Consider the following 15,911-nt stretch of genomic DNA (forward strand, 5'->3'; position numbering starts at 1 on the left):
CACACACACACACTTCTCTCTCTCTCTTTCTCTCTCTCACTCTAACTGTCTCATCTTTCATTGATTTCTATCCTTTCATCAAAATGTATTAATAATGTGTTGTGAAATGCCCATTACTGGTCTCAGAACAAAGCAGGCTAAATGTCACTGGTAAAACTTCCGAAAGGTAAGACACGTTCACGTAACATTTTATTAAAAATGCAAAATAACCTTATTTATTTAAAGTAGTTATAAGTTTGTGTAAGAGTGTTCTAACTTTTAGCCTTCATATAATTAGCATATTTTAACTCTCAACCTAAACCCCAACCCTAATCCTAACAGTCAGCAGTGTAAAAATGTAACATAGTTCATGACTCATTATTTGATTGAACTGCCAAAAGGAACATTTTTATTTATTTTTTTAACAAAAAATGTAATTTATAATGAAAAATGGTGATGGTGATGGTGAGTGGTCTAAAGCACATTAAAGCTGGGTGCACATTAAAGCTGAGTGGTGATGGTGTAGTGTCTAAAGCACATTACTGGTAAGTGGTGATGGTGTAGTGTCTAAAACACATTAAAGCTGGGGAGTGGTGATGGTGTAGTGTCTAAAGCACATTACTGGTAAATGGTGATGGTGTAGTGTCTAAAGCACATTACTGGTAAATGGTGATGGTGTAGTGTCTAAAGCACATTACTGGTAAATGGTGATGGTGTAGTGTCTAAAGCACATTACTGGTAAATGGTGATGGTGTAGTGGTCTAAAGCACATTACTGGTAAATGGTGATGGTGTAGTGGTCTAAAGCACATTAAAGCTGGGGAGTGGTGATGGTGTAGTGGTCTAAAGCACATTACTGGTAAATGGTGATGGTGTAGTGTCTAAAGCACATTACTGGTAAATGGTGATGGTGTAGTGGTCTAAAGCACATTACTGGTAAATGGTGATGGTGTAGTGGTCTAAAGCACATTACTGGTAAGTGGTGATGGTGTAGTGTCTAAAACACATTAAAGCTGGGGAGTGGTGATGGTGTAGTGTCTAAAGCACATTACTGGTAAGTGGTGATGGTGTAGTGTCTAAAGCACATTACTGGTAAGTGGTGATGGTGTAGTGGTCTAAAGCACATTACTGGTAAGTGGTGATGGTGTAGTGGTCTAAAGCACATTACTGGTAAATGGTGATGGTGTAGTGGTCTAAAGCACATTACTGGTAAATGGTGATGGTGTAGTGGTCTAAAGCACATTACTGGTAAATGGTGATGGTGTAGTGGTCTAAAGCACATTACTGGTAAATGGTGATGGTGTAGTGTCTAAAGCACATTACTGGTAAATGGTGATGGTGTAGTGTCTAAAGCACATTACTGGTAAATGGTGATGGTGTAGTGGTCTAAAGCACATTACTGGTAAGTGGTGATGGTGTAGTGTCTAAAACACATTAAAGCTGGTAAAGTGGTGATGGTGTAGTGGTCTAAAGCACATTAAAGCTGGTAAGTGGTGATGGTGTAGTGGTCTAAAGCACATTAAAGCTGGGAGTGGTGATGGTGTAGTGCACATTACTGGATGGTGATGGTGTAGTGTCTAAAGCACATTACTGGTAAATGGTGATGGTGTAGTGTCTAAAGCACATTACTGGTAAGTGGTGATGGTGTAGTGGTCTAAAACACATTAAAGCTGGGGAGTGGTGATGGTGTAGTGGTCTAAAGCACATTACTGGTAAATGGTGATGGTGTAGTGGTCTAAAGCACATTACTGGTAAATGGTGATGGTGTAGTGGCCTAAAGCACATTAAAGCTGGGGAGTGGTGATGGTGTAGTCACGATAAAATCTGAATTTAGAAAAGTCGTACAAATAAATTTTTCTTTTAATAAATAGTGGATTTTCTCCACTTTTCTCGCCTCAATCCGGGCGTCTGAGAACGTCAATCCGCGCGTCTTATCACGTGGCTTGTTGAGCGCGTTACCACGGAGACCTAGCGCGTGTGGAGGCTCACGCTATTCTCTGCGGCATCCACGCGCTACTCAACACGTGCCCCACCGAGAGCAAGAACCACATTATAGCGACCACAAGGAGGTTACCCCAATGTGACTCTACACTCCCTAGCAACCGGGCCAATTTGGTTGCTTAGGAGACCTTGCTGGAGTCACTCAGCACACCCTGGATTCGAACTCGCGACTCCAGGAGTGATAGTCAGCGTTAATACACGCTGAGATACCCAGTCGCCCAAGTCGTAAGAATCTTTTCGATTTCACCTTGAGAGTGTGTTGAAAATTTTGTCAAGAAAGTGATTGTTAAAAATCTCAGTTGAATCAATTTCTGGTTTGTTCATCACATTTGAAATGGAGGGTGAAGATAAGCACATTGCATTGCAGGACGTAATATTACACACATTGCATATGGCAATTTTCGGCAAACGTTGTGGGTCATCCAGATTTTCTATGCTTTCAGAATAGACCTTTTATGCAGACTGTGATGAGATGTTTCTGCCTTATTTTGCCGCATAAATCTAGCACATTTTTATATATTTAAAATTTTGTAATTATTCAGTGTAAATTATTCTTTGTGCTATATTACCCTGAATACTAGTTAACACTGCTGCGACGATGTTCATAATACAGCTGCATAGGGAGTTACCGTAAATTTGGCATGTTCTCTCTTCTTACTGTTATAATCCTCCATTTTTTGCCATTTGAGCAAATGGGAATGCAAAAATAATATTCGCTGTCTTCTCCTATTCACCGCTTTAGAAGATCATTCTGCAATCATTTACTTTCGCGTGCCAAAACCTGGAAGTGTGATTTCTATGTTTTGCATAATGTGCACTGTACACAGCATATATGCTATTTTTAACATAGCCGATCTGACTGTTCTTGATGCTTCTCTTATGCCCTTTTTTGACTTTTCAAAGATCTCAGTTAATTACAGAAGAGAAGACAAAAAGTGAGAAAAGACAATAAAAAGAGAGCAAGACCTTTAAAAGAGGATAGGAAGAAGAATGTTACTCAATGACAGGAAGCCTGCCCTTATTCTCCCGTGGACTGTGACAGCCTGTTATAGATGAACAAGTCTGCGACAACGTCAACCACAAACTGAATTCATTTCACCCCCTCATTTAAAACATCCCACAGAGAGTTGACGAGGAAGGGTCGCACAGTGAGCGATGGACTAAAACGTCTCACAATAATTGGGACTGAAAATGAATCCATTCTTATAAATTAGCAGAAATTAATTTCTTATTTTAGGAAGGAGAAAACATGGAGACCTGAGCTGAATCCCAATTCACATACTGTCTGTCCTAAATAGTAATTGAGATCGATTTTTACTCGCCAAATCAGAGTGTGTTGAAAATAGTCTGGATTGTGAACTTTATTCAAATGGAGTTTTAAAGTAGCCAATGTGTCTATGCATGCTTTTTGGGCTAATATTAATAGCCACAACCCTGATGATGGTTCACTTGATTGAAAATGAGGCTGTGAGGGCAGATGCACAGTTTGTTCTTTAAAAAAATATGTTTGTTAGATCTAAAAGTTTACGTCTAATTATCACACAACCCATGATATTCTGAGCTTTCTTGTCTACTGGAATTTTTAACATGAAGTATTTTAAAGTTTTATCAGCTAAACAAAAACAAACATACAGTATTCAAAGGTACAACCTCGTGGTATCAGATGTTAATATCATGATACTCCAAAGTGCTTTAAAAATACCATTGTACTACCACGGCGCATGTGGTTTTGTGTACTGTTAGTGTTTTGATACTCTGAGGTCGGACAACATCTTTACCTGCAGTTAAGTCAAAGTCACAAAGCTGAACTTTATGGACGACCAAATTATCTTTTAACGTTCCTAGGGTTACTCATCATAATTGCATGTTTATTAGAAATATTTCCAATGACAGAGCTCTCTAACAAAGCTCTATCAAATATTTACCATATGACTCCCATTCATTTGTAATTGCACATTTTTACTAGTAAAAATTGCAATTAAATAGCTCTGCACTTGCATTCTTACTAGTAAAACTGTCATTGGATAGCTCTGTTATTATAAGTCTTAATAGTAAAAAAATATTTAATTGACCCTTTGCTCAGCTCCGCCCCCCTTGGTTACTGTTGCTTGGTCTGACAAGCTCTGCAGATCTCCCCATTGGAATGAATGGGAGATTGCCGTTAACGACGATTGCCAGATTAAAAACTGGAGACTGTGAATCAGAATCAAGGCAAACGATTATTACAGAGAAAAAATGTATATATTACATGTAAAAATTTAATTTATTAGCGATTACACATCAAATAACATTAGCGTAAGTGAACAGAGCTGTTTATAACGTCTCATAACACACTCATTTTGATGCTGTGAAATGTTTATTTACTACAGTTTTTATTATGACTTCAATCAATACATAAATGAGTTAACTTCAGTTATTAGTTTTAAATTACCTTGTAGATGAAATGTAGGTGACGTTGAAGATGTTATATGCTCATTTGGGAATGAGGGCTGACACAGTTTAATCCATAATGCTCCAGATTTATTAAAAATAAATAAATAAATAAAGAAAAACACTGCCGGTAGCTTCTCTGTGTAAACCTTGTCACTATTAAAAATGACCCGGCAACACCGTGTTTGACATTTTTTTAATTATTTTTATAAAATCCCACTTAAAAGTAGCTTACTCAAACACACGTTACTTCCATTGGCTGTCATTGGAATATAGCAAACGCGTATTAGGGTAAAGGCGGCAGGGCAACAGTTGCTATGACAGGATTGGTCAGAAGTGCTTTTAAGGCGGGGCTTAGTGAAAGGGTCAGTATACCTTTATCACTCTGGGTTTTGGAACGCGGAAGTGAGCGTTTGCAGGGTAAACTTCGACAGCGATGAATGGGAGTGAACGAGAGACGACAACAAATATTATTTAACTTACTTTGAATGACTTTCCAGAAAAGGAAAAAATAGAGAGGTGTGGATTACGACAGTTAGGTGGGAGAAGGTGCCAAAAATACTGTCACTCTCTCAGCAGCTGTCATCAAAAGTCCCTTTGCAGCTGTGGTAATTCATTTTTTAAAACAAATTCCAGGGTAAAACGACAATAATCGTAATGTTATAAATTTACACTCTATATTTAAAAAAAATATGAATATGAAAAAGTTTGCAAGATTTACAGTGCTAAATAAAGCGGAAGTGCGTCATCACAGTCTATGAAAATAGCCTACTGGAGTTTTTACAAGTAAAAATGCAATTGCAGGGCTCTGTAATTGAACTGTATTGCACTATGATTCAGTTGCGCAAACCCGTTTGACCGACTCATTAAAAAGAACAGACTCAAAAGAGAGCTTCAATCGCGAATCAGACCTTTCTAGTTGTTCTAAACAGTCGATATTACGTAGCACACATCACCTAACAAACAGCATGATTTTATGTATTATTTATGATTTATGTCAAGTCTCGTTCCTACAGTTTGGTGAATTTTAAGTCCCTAGTAGTTATGGTATTTATAATGTTTAATTAGTTTAATTTTTTGTTATCGATTTGCCAAAAAGTAATGGAAAAGTTGGACTGACTCGATTAAATTGAGTAAAGAAGAAGCGTGATGTAGTCTGTGATCATAACTAAATTATAACCATTAAAAAAAAGCAATAAAACACTAGAACTACTGCAAGCATGTGTATCATATCAACTCACAGTGGCAGAGAATGAGAGTAAATGAGAATGTTTAATTCACTGACCTGTTAGTCATGCTCTAGTTTGCATATCTAATAAATCCTCCTCCCTGTGTGTCAGGTCAGAGCTAAATCGACCCGAAATTATCTCTGAACCAATTTATTTCATTAGTAGCTGTGAGGCTGGGCTCATGCGCCTCAGCCCTGCTAGATTTGGTTTTGCGGCATGCTCAACTTTCATCTTAAGTGTATTATTGTAAACTTGCCTTCTGTTCTTTTTTAACTGAAGGACAAGTCAAAAGTATTGTTTGTGGAAACTGAAAGCATGCTACAGATGCTGCCCATACACATTTAGTAAATAATCAATGGGATATGTAAATATCATGGGTCATTCACTCTTAGCTTTGTGTGTATTGTGTAAAACCAGTATGTCAAGAGGAGCCAACTAATTACAAAAACCTTAAAATCAAATAACACAACAAACCCCAATAGCATGCTATCAACTGTGCCCACTGCCCACCCACTTATTTTAGCCTTCTTGATTACAGAAGTATATTCTCATTCATTCTTCCAATAGGGATTTCATAATTGACAAAAAGGCAAAGACTGCTTATTTAAAGTCTTAAACGAAGGCATGAGGCACAATCCCATGAAGCATTCATTGGAATGAGGTAATTGAATTAGAAACAATAGAACAATATTAAAACTACAGATTTAAAGTTGTTGATTAAAAGTAAACGGGAGCCAGCTGATAGATAGCTGGGTAATGGGAAAGGTGCACTAGCGACTGACGCTAGGGGCTGTAGCCTTTAGCCTCCTTGTTAGCCCACCCGCCTCCCACACCGGAATCACCGGTTCGAGTCCCATTTGGAGCAGGGCCGGTTACATATAGAAATAATAATATATTGAAAGTGTATTGCAAGCTATTCAGATATATACAAATATATTAGTAATTTGAGAGGGAGGCCGAGCTGATTCTGTCAATCACAGTGTATCATGGAAGGGGGCGGTCGCTGCAGAGCTGTTGTCGCGTGCTTTGTTTGCTGCATTTTGCTGATTGGTAGATCTTTTCCTTTCAGGATCATGGGTTTTGTATTAAATCCAATCTTTGTTTTAGTTGAAATAGTGCAGACTGATGGTTTCAATAGTTGCACATCCTGAACCAGACTGTTGCGTTCTAATATACTAGTATTATGCGTACTATGGTGTAGTGGTCTAAGCACATAACTGGTAATCTGGTAATCAGAAGTACACTGATTTGAACCCCACAGCCACCACCATTGTGTCCTTGAGCAAGGCACTTAACTCCAGGTTGCTCCGGGGGGGGATTGTCCCTGTAATAAGGGCTCTGTAAGTCGCTTTGGATAAAAGCGTCTGCCAAATGCATAAATGTAAATGTATTATATATTCACATTTCAAGGGAACACACACTTTATTAAAGATTATATTTATTAATAGTTTAACTTAAAACCATTCTACTGTATACTGAGTAAATACATGACATAATTTCATACTCTGTATTAAAAATATATAACTTACAGCCACATGATAAATAACCAGTCAATTGTATTGCAGCGTTGACAAAAAAAAACAATAAAACAATACAAAGCAATGTTTAAAAGTTAAAAATCAGGACAAATTTTAATACATTAATACTTGTAAGGACTGTATACAGTATAGAAATTCTGAGCAGTATGACTTTTGGCTGCCTTTATGTTTTTCACAGTTTGGCACTTTTTTTATATTGTATGCACAGCGGGCAAAAACAAATTAACATTCATAATCATTTTGCTTATGTAAGTAATTTTCACTTAAGAGAATTTGGTCCATAATAAAAATAAACAGGAAAACAATAAAAGTTTAAATGAAATGAAAGAACCTCACTTGGAACTTTCTTAAGTGGCTATTGGGGGTTTTATTGCCATTTCTCTGTTTGCATCCTGATGATTTGGCAAGAACACTCAGAACCTCAAGGGTCCTTGTGAAGTTCTGTAGATAAGCCAATATAGAGAGAGAGAGAGAGAGAGAGAGAGAGAGAGAGAGAGAGAGAGAGACGGAGAACTCACAAAACTTTCTTTTACCTCTTAAAAGACAGTGTTTGATAAGTCTGTTACCATGGAAATGAAGATATGGCAGCAAGGTCCCCTCGCCAGTGCTAACACATATAAATGCAGGTGAGGTGAGATGAGAAAAGAAAAAAAGAAATAGGAATAAAACAAGAACGAGAATGGAAAGGAATGATAAGAGACAAGGAGATCTCTGTTTGTTTGTGTTGAGTCTAATGTAGGATGAGGCGCAGTGACTTCAGGACCTGAAACACGCTGAGCAGGTTCCTCCGCTGCTCGACTCCTGCAGCGGCGAGATGGTGTCTGTAACCTCTGACTGCAGCAGATCATTCTCATTAGATATTATGTGCTTCACCAGACACTGCGCTGCCTCATCTATATTAATATTCTCCTGGAGAGAGAGAGAGAGAGAGAGAGAGTTCAAAATGATAGTAACTGCTGTCATTGTTTGCACACCTTGTCGTTGGCTGTGACTGAATTAATTAACTCTTGAATATTCATGACATAGCCACAGGACTGCGAGTCAGCAGGAAGTGTTTGAACGATTTCCTGCTTGTCGGCCGTCCTGTCAGCTTTAATGATCTTCATGCAGACAAATTCACAAACATTCACAACAAATACTTGTCTGTAAAAAGAAGCTTGGAAGGTGAGTAATGCTTGTGATGATGAAGAGGGCGTGGCCAGACCACGAGGATCCGTGGCCAGCGCTGAATCCGATGATCAGCGGGAGAACGAGATAAAAGGGGGGCCGGAGACTCCAGTTCGAGAGACAGATGCACGCGGCCATGCTGCATGTTTGTCCTTATGTTTAATGTTGTTCATTTATATCATTAAATTTATGTTGACTGTTCAGCTGGTTCCCGCCTCCTCCTTGCCCATCCTTTAACTGTTACAATTTTTCTATTATTAGGTTTACTCAATATTCCCTTGTTAATGTTACTCAAAAAATGCATGCAACCAAGGAAACTTTATTTGACTAAGTTGTTTCAATTGAAAAATGTTTACATTAATCTTTTTCTGTGGGACAACAGGAACACATTTTGTTTGATTTAACTGGGCAAGGCATTGCTAGCTCACAGCATGCTTTCCATGGGACTCGAGAGTAAATGCTAACATTAATTGTTATTTTATGATTTTTAACATAATGGGGGAATATAAAGGGGGATTTTTCCTGGTGCTTAATGTTTTATTATATTGTATTGTGTTTATCATGCTAACTTTCACCTTCACTATCTAGTATATAAAGAATTAAAAGGTTTATCTGAGATTGTGACATGTCTGATTTTGTGGGGTTTACTCAATTCAGTGAAGTTCCCTCTTCATGAAGTATTTGAGTTGTGATAACAATTCATTTCAAACACGTGGAACTACTGTCCATGAACGAATCAAGTTCAGCCAAAGAGTATTTTATTTGAATGCAAAGACATAAAACATGTTGTGTATGTGTTACAGATTACACAATTTGCTGACCTTTAGATTCTGTGTTTTGTCTAATTTTGTCTAATATAATAATATATTCCCATTGATACCAACCAATCAATGAATTTCAAATCCAACTTTTATTCCCATTGAGACCAACCAATCAATGAATTTCAAATCCAACTTTTATTCCCATAGAGACCAACCAATCAATGAATTTCAAATCCAACTTTTATTCCCATTGAGACCGACCAATCAATGAATTTCAAATCCAAATTTTATTGACATTGAGACCAACCAATCAATGAATTTCAAATCCAACGTTTATTCCCATTGAGACCGACCAATCAATGAATTTCAAATCCAACGTTTATTCCCATAGAGACCGACCAATCAATGAATTTCAAATCCAACTTTTATTCCCATAGAGACCGACCAATCAATGAATTTCAAATCCAACGTTTATTCCCATAGAGACCGACCAATCAATGAATTTCAAATCCAACGTTTATTCCCATAGAGACCGACCAATCAATGAATTTCAAATCCAAATTTTATTTCCATTGAGACCGACCAATCAATGAATTTCAAATTCAACGTTTATTCCCATAGAGACCGACCAATCAATGAATTTCAAATCCAACGTTTATTCCCATTGAGACCGACCAATCAATGAATTTCAAATCCAACGTTTATTCCCATAGAGACCGACCAATCAATGAATTTCAAATCCAAATTTTATTCCCATTGAGACCGACCAATCAATGAATTTCAAATCCAACTTTTATTCCCATAGAGACCGACCAATCAATGAATTTCAAATCCAGTGTTTATTCCCATAGAGACCGACCAATCAATGAATTTCAAATCCAACGTTTATTCCCATTGAGACCGACCAATCAATGAATTTCAAATCGATTCAATACAGGCATCACATTTGAGCTAGCCTCCTATCCAACACACATTATTTTAAGAAAGGAATTGTCGGTGAAGACATTTTTGTAACTCATTCCATATTTATTTTTACAATTCAAATGACTGATGCACAGAAATAACCTGTAATAGACTTCCTTTGTCTCATTCCAAACCCAATGTTTGCTTTTTTCCATGGTATTAGCAAAAGTTATTTTTATATTAAAATCATAGTTAGGTTTAGATTTGGATTAGTGGTTAAACTTAGGGGAAGTTGGTAATAACATAATTCATTGGTTAATTTATTTTTCTCTATGGGTGTAAAAGACGTACGTATTCGTGTGAGCCAACTTGTAATATTTCGCCATCTCGCACTTTTATACTGACTTGTCATGGGAACGGATTGCTGAGATCAGTGACCCAATGAACCGAGGCTATGTCACTTTAAGTGAGTTTCTCTACCAAATGAGACAGATCTCCACTAACTAGATCATTTTTACCCTAAGCTTGACCTTTTACATGGCCCTAATGCTTGTTCTGGCCTCTTAATCTAACCTTAAACTTGGTTTGTCTCCACTGATCATGAGACCAAAACAACTCTGACAAATGCTCTTTATTAGAAGCGTACGTACATGGGAGTTAAAGGCTAACCTATCAATCGTAAAATCACATTATATAGCACTTAAAAACATAAGGATACAACAGATTAGAGGTCAACCGATTTTGCCAATACTGATAACTAAGGTGGTGAAAAGGGTAGATAACCGATTCATCTGCTGATTGTTTTTTAAAATCAGTTTATAGAAGGTTTAAAAAATGTCTTTGTCTTTCCTTACTATGACGGGCATAGATTTAGAGGCTATAACAGTCAGGCAAGACTGTTTAAATATAAACAAGTCTGATATATATATATATACACACACCTGACAGTGAATTGGCTCTATCACAATGCTCTATATGGGAAGTACTTGCCAAAGTAAGCTTTTTAATGTCTTTATACAACATTCACCAGATGAAATGTTTTGTGGATATTTACTTCCCCAGATGAGATTTAATGAGGCACAAGGTTTATTATTAGTAACAAGATATGAAGTTGTATGTGTATGTTTGTGCTGATGGGGCATGTTTACATATAGTCGCATATTTTCTTTGCATGCTCTCACTTCAATTTAGAACACTTGATTATCTAATCAAGATAACAAAATATGCATTGAAGTGAGGATAAAAAGGTGGATGAATATTGTCAATGATGAAAGATTTGCAGTAAATCCCCACGTGAAATCGGTGGTTGTTTTATTTCACCTTTAGAGGCCGCTGTGATAACGCAGAACTACCCCGATCAAATTGTAGAATCCTCCAACGTCAGCCACAGCGGAGCACAGAGGAATAATAAAAAAAACTATTGTCAAATCGGCATAGATTTTTCCAAATAACCGATAGCTCCAAAATGCAACTATCGGCACCGATTAAACTGTAAAACCGATATATCGGTCTACCTCTACAACAGATATAATGTTACAAATCATCATTTTAAAACCATCTCATGTACCACCAGTAGTAGATTTCTATAGATAAGCTCAAAGGTATTCATTACGTACTTTGGCAGAAGTTTCAAACCATCCCACAAAGCCATTCTCCTCGCAGAACTGCTCCATCTTAATGCCGTTGTTCGTGAGAACGTCTCCGCCCTGATCACACTTGTTGGCGAGCAACACGACTGCCACGTGTTTGCCGTTGGATAAACTCAGCTTGGCATCGAGATCTTCTTTCCATTTCGCCACCGCCTTGAATGTTGACGGTCTTGTGATGTCGAAGACAATGAAGGCACCCATGGCCTCTCGATAGTACACTCGCGTCATGTTTCCGAAACGCTCCTGACCTGTGAAGACAGAGTGTAGAGAAATGTTGGGGGGTTTTTTTGTTGAGGGGAAAAAATTATTAGGGAATAAAGAATTGCTAGCGAATTTTGAGTACAGCAGCTGAAAAAGTTATCTTCAAACATCACTTGTCTCATATTTCATCTCAAACATTTTCGTCACTGACAATTTTGTCAACTTGCTTTACAAGTACACTAAATTTTGACAAATAAATAAATGCAATTAAGGGCAAAATTGTTTGGTGTGGTGGAAATGACCCCACAACTGTGGAGCTAATTACCATTGTCCCATGTCTGCCAAACATGTTGAGTGGTCCAGACATCATCTGCAGCCTGAAACTGAACTTTTGGTCAAATTTTAGGAGTGAATGCACTTGACAGAATAGTAAAGCTATAAGATGCTCCTTTTCTCCCTAATTAGTGAATGACTTAATTCTCTTTCATTCTAACTCCATGTTAAGCCTCTGAAAGCACCATTTTATAGCTTTTGGATGAATGCACAGTGAATACAGGATTTCTACGAGAAAATTAGCCCTATGTTCCACTATAGTGGTCATTGTGTTTAACAGCGTGACGTTTCACGATAAATCGCTCAAATTTTCAAAATGGCATATGGGATGAAACTTGAGACTCCAATCTTTTGATTCAAACCGGTTTCAATGTAAAACCTTAATTAGGTTTCCTACCAGACGCAGTTGTGTTGAAATTTCTCCCAAAGACAAACTCCACTGAGAACAGCGCCATGTTGTTTTGTCACATGACTCGAGATGCCCAATTCAGTTTTGTTTATCCCTTTTTCTGCCAATTTGGATTGCCCAATTCCCACTACTTAGTAGGTCCTCGTGGTGGTGCGGTTACTCACCTCAATCCGGGTGCCGCTTCTAAGACCGTCAATCCATGCAACTTATCACGTGACTCCTTGTGCATGACACCGCGGAGACTCCCAGCATGTGGAGGCTCATGCTACTCTCCGCCATCCATGCACAACTCACCACGCACGCAAGATCCCCTAATCGCGACCACAAGGTGGTCACCCCATGTGACTCTACCCTCCCTAGCAACCGGGCCAATTTGGTTGCTTAGGAGACCTGGCTATGTCACTCATCACACCCTAGATTCGAACTTATGACTCCAGGGATGGAAGTCAGCGTCAATACTCACTTTTTAATTTAAATCAACCTCTGGGACATGTTTGGCTAGTTCGAAAATCCATCAAGTTGTAACTTTTAGTCCAATAATAAATAAACTGTGTTTATCGACCTGATATCATGAGAACATTTAAGTTTACATTTATGCATTTGGCAGACACTTTTATCCAAAGCGACTTACAGAGCACTTATTACAGGGACAATCCCCCCGGAGCAACCTGGAGTTAAGTGCCTTGCTCAAGGACACAATGGTGGTGGCCGTGGGGATCGAACCAGCAACCTTCTGATTACCAGTTATGTGCTTTAGTCCACTACGCCACCACCACTCCATAAAGAAATTTTCATGATCTAATTCTGTAGAAAAAGAAAAGAAAAAACTGGTACTTGGTAAATCACAACATTCTTGAATTCTGGGTTCTTTACAGGACCATATAGCCAACTCAAGAACCCTGTAAAACAAAAAATGGTTCTTAATAATGAAGACTTTTCTTTCCTGAATGTATGGTGCTCACGATGCAGATTCCAGTACATATGGTGGTTTAGCTTCTATACAAGGAATATGTATACATTCTTAATATCCTTGTGATTTCCTGGTGACCATAGCAGAAACTTTCACCTCAAAACAATGAAATGATTATTTCAGTCAAGCCCTTGGGTGCTGCAATGGAATTTCTCTCTCTCTCTCTCTCTCGCTCTCTCTCACAACCTCTCTCTACTTTTTCTTCTCCCAAATCCACGTGATTTGCTTTGAGATTCTTGTGCATATTTCCAAGCGTCCAACCCAAAGCCTGGTTATCTTTAATGAGGGAAAGCACATTCCAATGGCTAATATTGACAAAATCCACAAACTCATGCCACTAAATGTAAAGCTCTGATCTGGGCCACAACCGAGTGCTCGGGATTAGTGTGAGAAGTCACTTAAGTCAGTCAATGAAAAATAAAGCAAGATCAGAAGTCATTTTATAAACATTAAAAACTGCTGAAATGGACATAGTTGGACATCTAAACTGTTTTCAGTAAAGCTTTGTAATAACCTTCATGAAGAGGTTGCAAACGAACATAATGCGTCATATAACGTATATAATGCATGAAATTCATGCACATTCAAATATGAATATACAGTCATTTGTTCGGCGTGCTTATAGGCTTACTATTTTCAGTATCACTTTACCATTAGTTAATGCATTAGATATTATTAACTAACAATTAACTAACCTTTTCTTTTTACAGCATTTATTAATCTTAGTTAATGTTAATTAATAAAAACACAATTGTTCAGTTCATGTTAACAAACGGAAGCTTATTGTAAATGGTAAAATTAACAACATAAATATGGAGTTTTACATTTTATCATCTAAAAAAAAAAAATGACATTCAGACATTTTTATTTTTAATTTAAGTGCCCAAATACTTTTTGGGGGGCCACTGATATTTCAAGGCATTAAATATACACATTAGTTTAATGTACAGTAATAATGTTTATATTGTTAATGAAAGGTAGCCCACTATAAACTAGGCCTCTAAAACGGATGTTTATTTTATTTTCTGTCAGGGATATTCATCTGCTATCTACAATGACCTCCCTAAGGTGTTTTATTTTTATTATTATTATTTTTTTTAATTATTAAAATCTTCCTCACATGACCGAGGGACATTCTTCGCGAGATAGGCAACCTTTATTGGATTACGGCATGTTTGCACACGATTGGGCCACAAAACAATAGACAAGGATACTAGAAAGTTACACAAGGCCATTTAAATGTGTATTTCTGATTAATAGATTTTCAAGCAGTTTTATATTAACCTACCATTTAATAAAAATAAAAAAGAAAGATATATATATATATATATATATATATATATATATATATATATATATATATATAAAAAATAAGAACCGGCAATCTCTATAATCATATTAATTTAAATGACAAATTAGTGTGCCCCTATTGCATTATATTATACAAGTTCTCGTGTCCTTAAACAAGTCCAGAAAGGGGGAAAATGTTGAAAAAAAAAAAAACACTAAATTTAAAATCCTACTGTAACTGATTCATTTCTAACATAATGAAAATTATGTACATTGTAAAAAATATATATATTTTTTTTTATATAAAAAGTGTAAGTTACCGGCGATGTCCCAGAGCTGCAGTCGGACGGTCTCCTGGTCCAGGTTCAAGACTTTGAGGGCGAAATCCACGCCGATGGTCGCCCTGTAGTTGGCGGAGAAGTTCTGATGCACGTAGCGCTTAATGATGCTGGTTTTCCCCACACCCAGATCCCCGATCACCAGGATTTTATACAGGTGTTCTTTCAGGTGATGGTTCTGCATGTTTCTGTGATATGGAGCCTAACATGGACGCGTCTGGTCCGCGGTGGGAGAGTGAAGGGAGAAGAAACGCCCCGCGGAGAGAAAGGCTTAACTTGTGACTTGCCAGTGAGTCGAGCATGAGACCAGATACATAACCCGCACAGCTCTTACAACTCAAGAGGGGAACCATTGTAACCGCAAAAAACAAATGGTGACACGCATTTATAATACACTGTGTAAACAAAAGTTACACTCAGGACCTTAAGGAGAAAAATGTCCCCTTTGAAACCCATTAAACCTGCAATATTTGATCCCAGTGGCATTAAAGCATGGATTCTATGATATGTTTTCATTCAGGAGCCCTGGCTTAATTTCAATTATATATATATATATATATATATTCCACCAGATGGCGCCATTTTTCTCATGTTTAGCCTATGGAGCAAATACATGCTTTTTCCCCTATTTTCGGTTTGTTGTATTAGGACTGCAGGCCAATTGAAGAAATTATGCAGCTAACATTGTGTGGGTGTGTTGGTAGAAGTGAGTGT

At 37.5% G+C, this 15,911-nt stretch overlaps 1 protein-coding gene across 1 annotated transcript; it reads right to left on the reverse strand.

Annotated features, from left to right (window-relative positions):
• Positions 1 to 7,086: 7,086 nt before the first annotated feature.
• On the reverse strand, positions 7,087 to 15,417 carry rab38a (RAB38a, member RAS oncogene family). Its single transcript, XM_052110287.1, has 3 exons — positions 15,180 to 15,417; positions 11,624 to 11,904; positions 7,087 to 8,085 (listed from the first exon to the last, which is right to left on the reverse strand). Exons 1-3 carry the CDS (start codon positions 15,379 to 15,381, stop codon positions 7,933 to 7,935), a joined length of 636 nt encoding a protein of 211 aa, XP_051966247.1. The 5' UTR covers positions 15,382 to 15,417; the 3' UTR covers positions 7,087 to 7,932.
• Between the last annotated feature and the right edge of the window lie 494 nt (positions 15,418 to 15,911).

Source organism: Xyrauchen texanus, chromosome 38 (assembly GCF_025860055.1).
Source record: "Xyrauchen texanus isolate HMW12.3.18 chromosome 38, RBS_HiC_50CHRs, whole genome shotgun sequence".
Lineage (NCBI taxonomy): Eukaryota > Metazoa > Chordata > Actinopteri > Cypriniformes > Catostomidae > Xyrauchen > Xyrauchen texanus.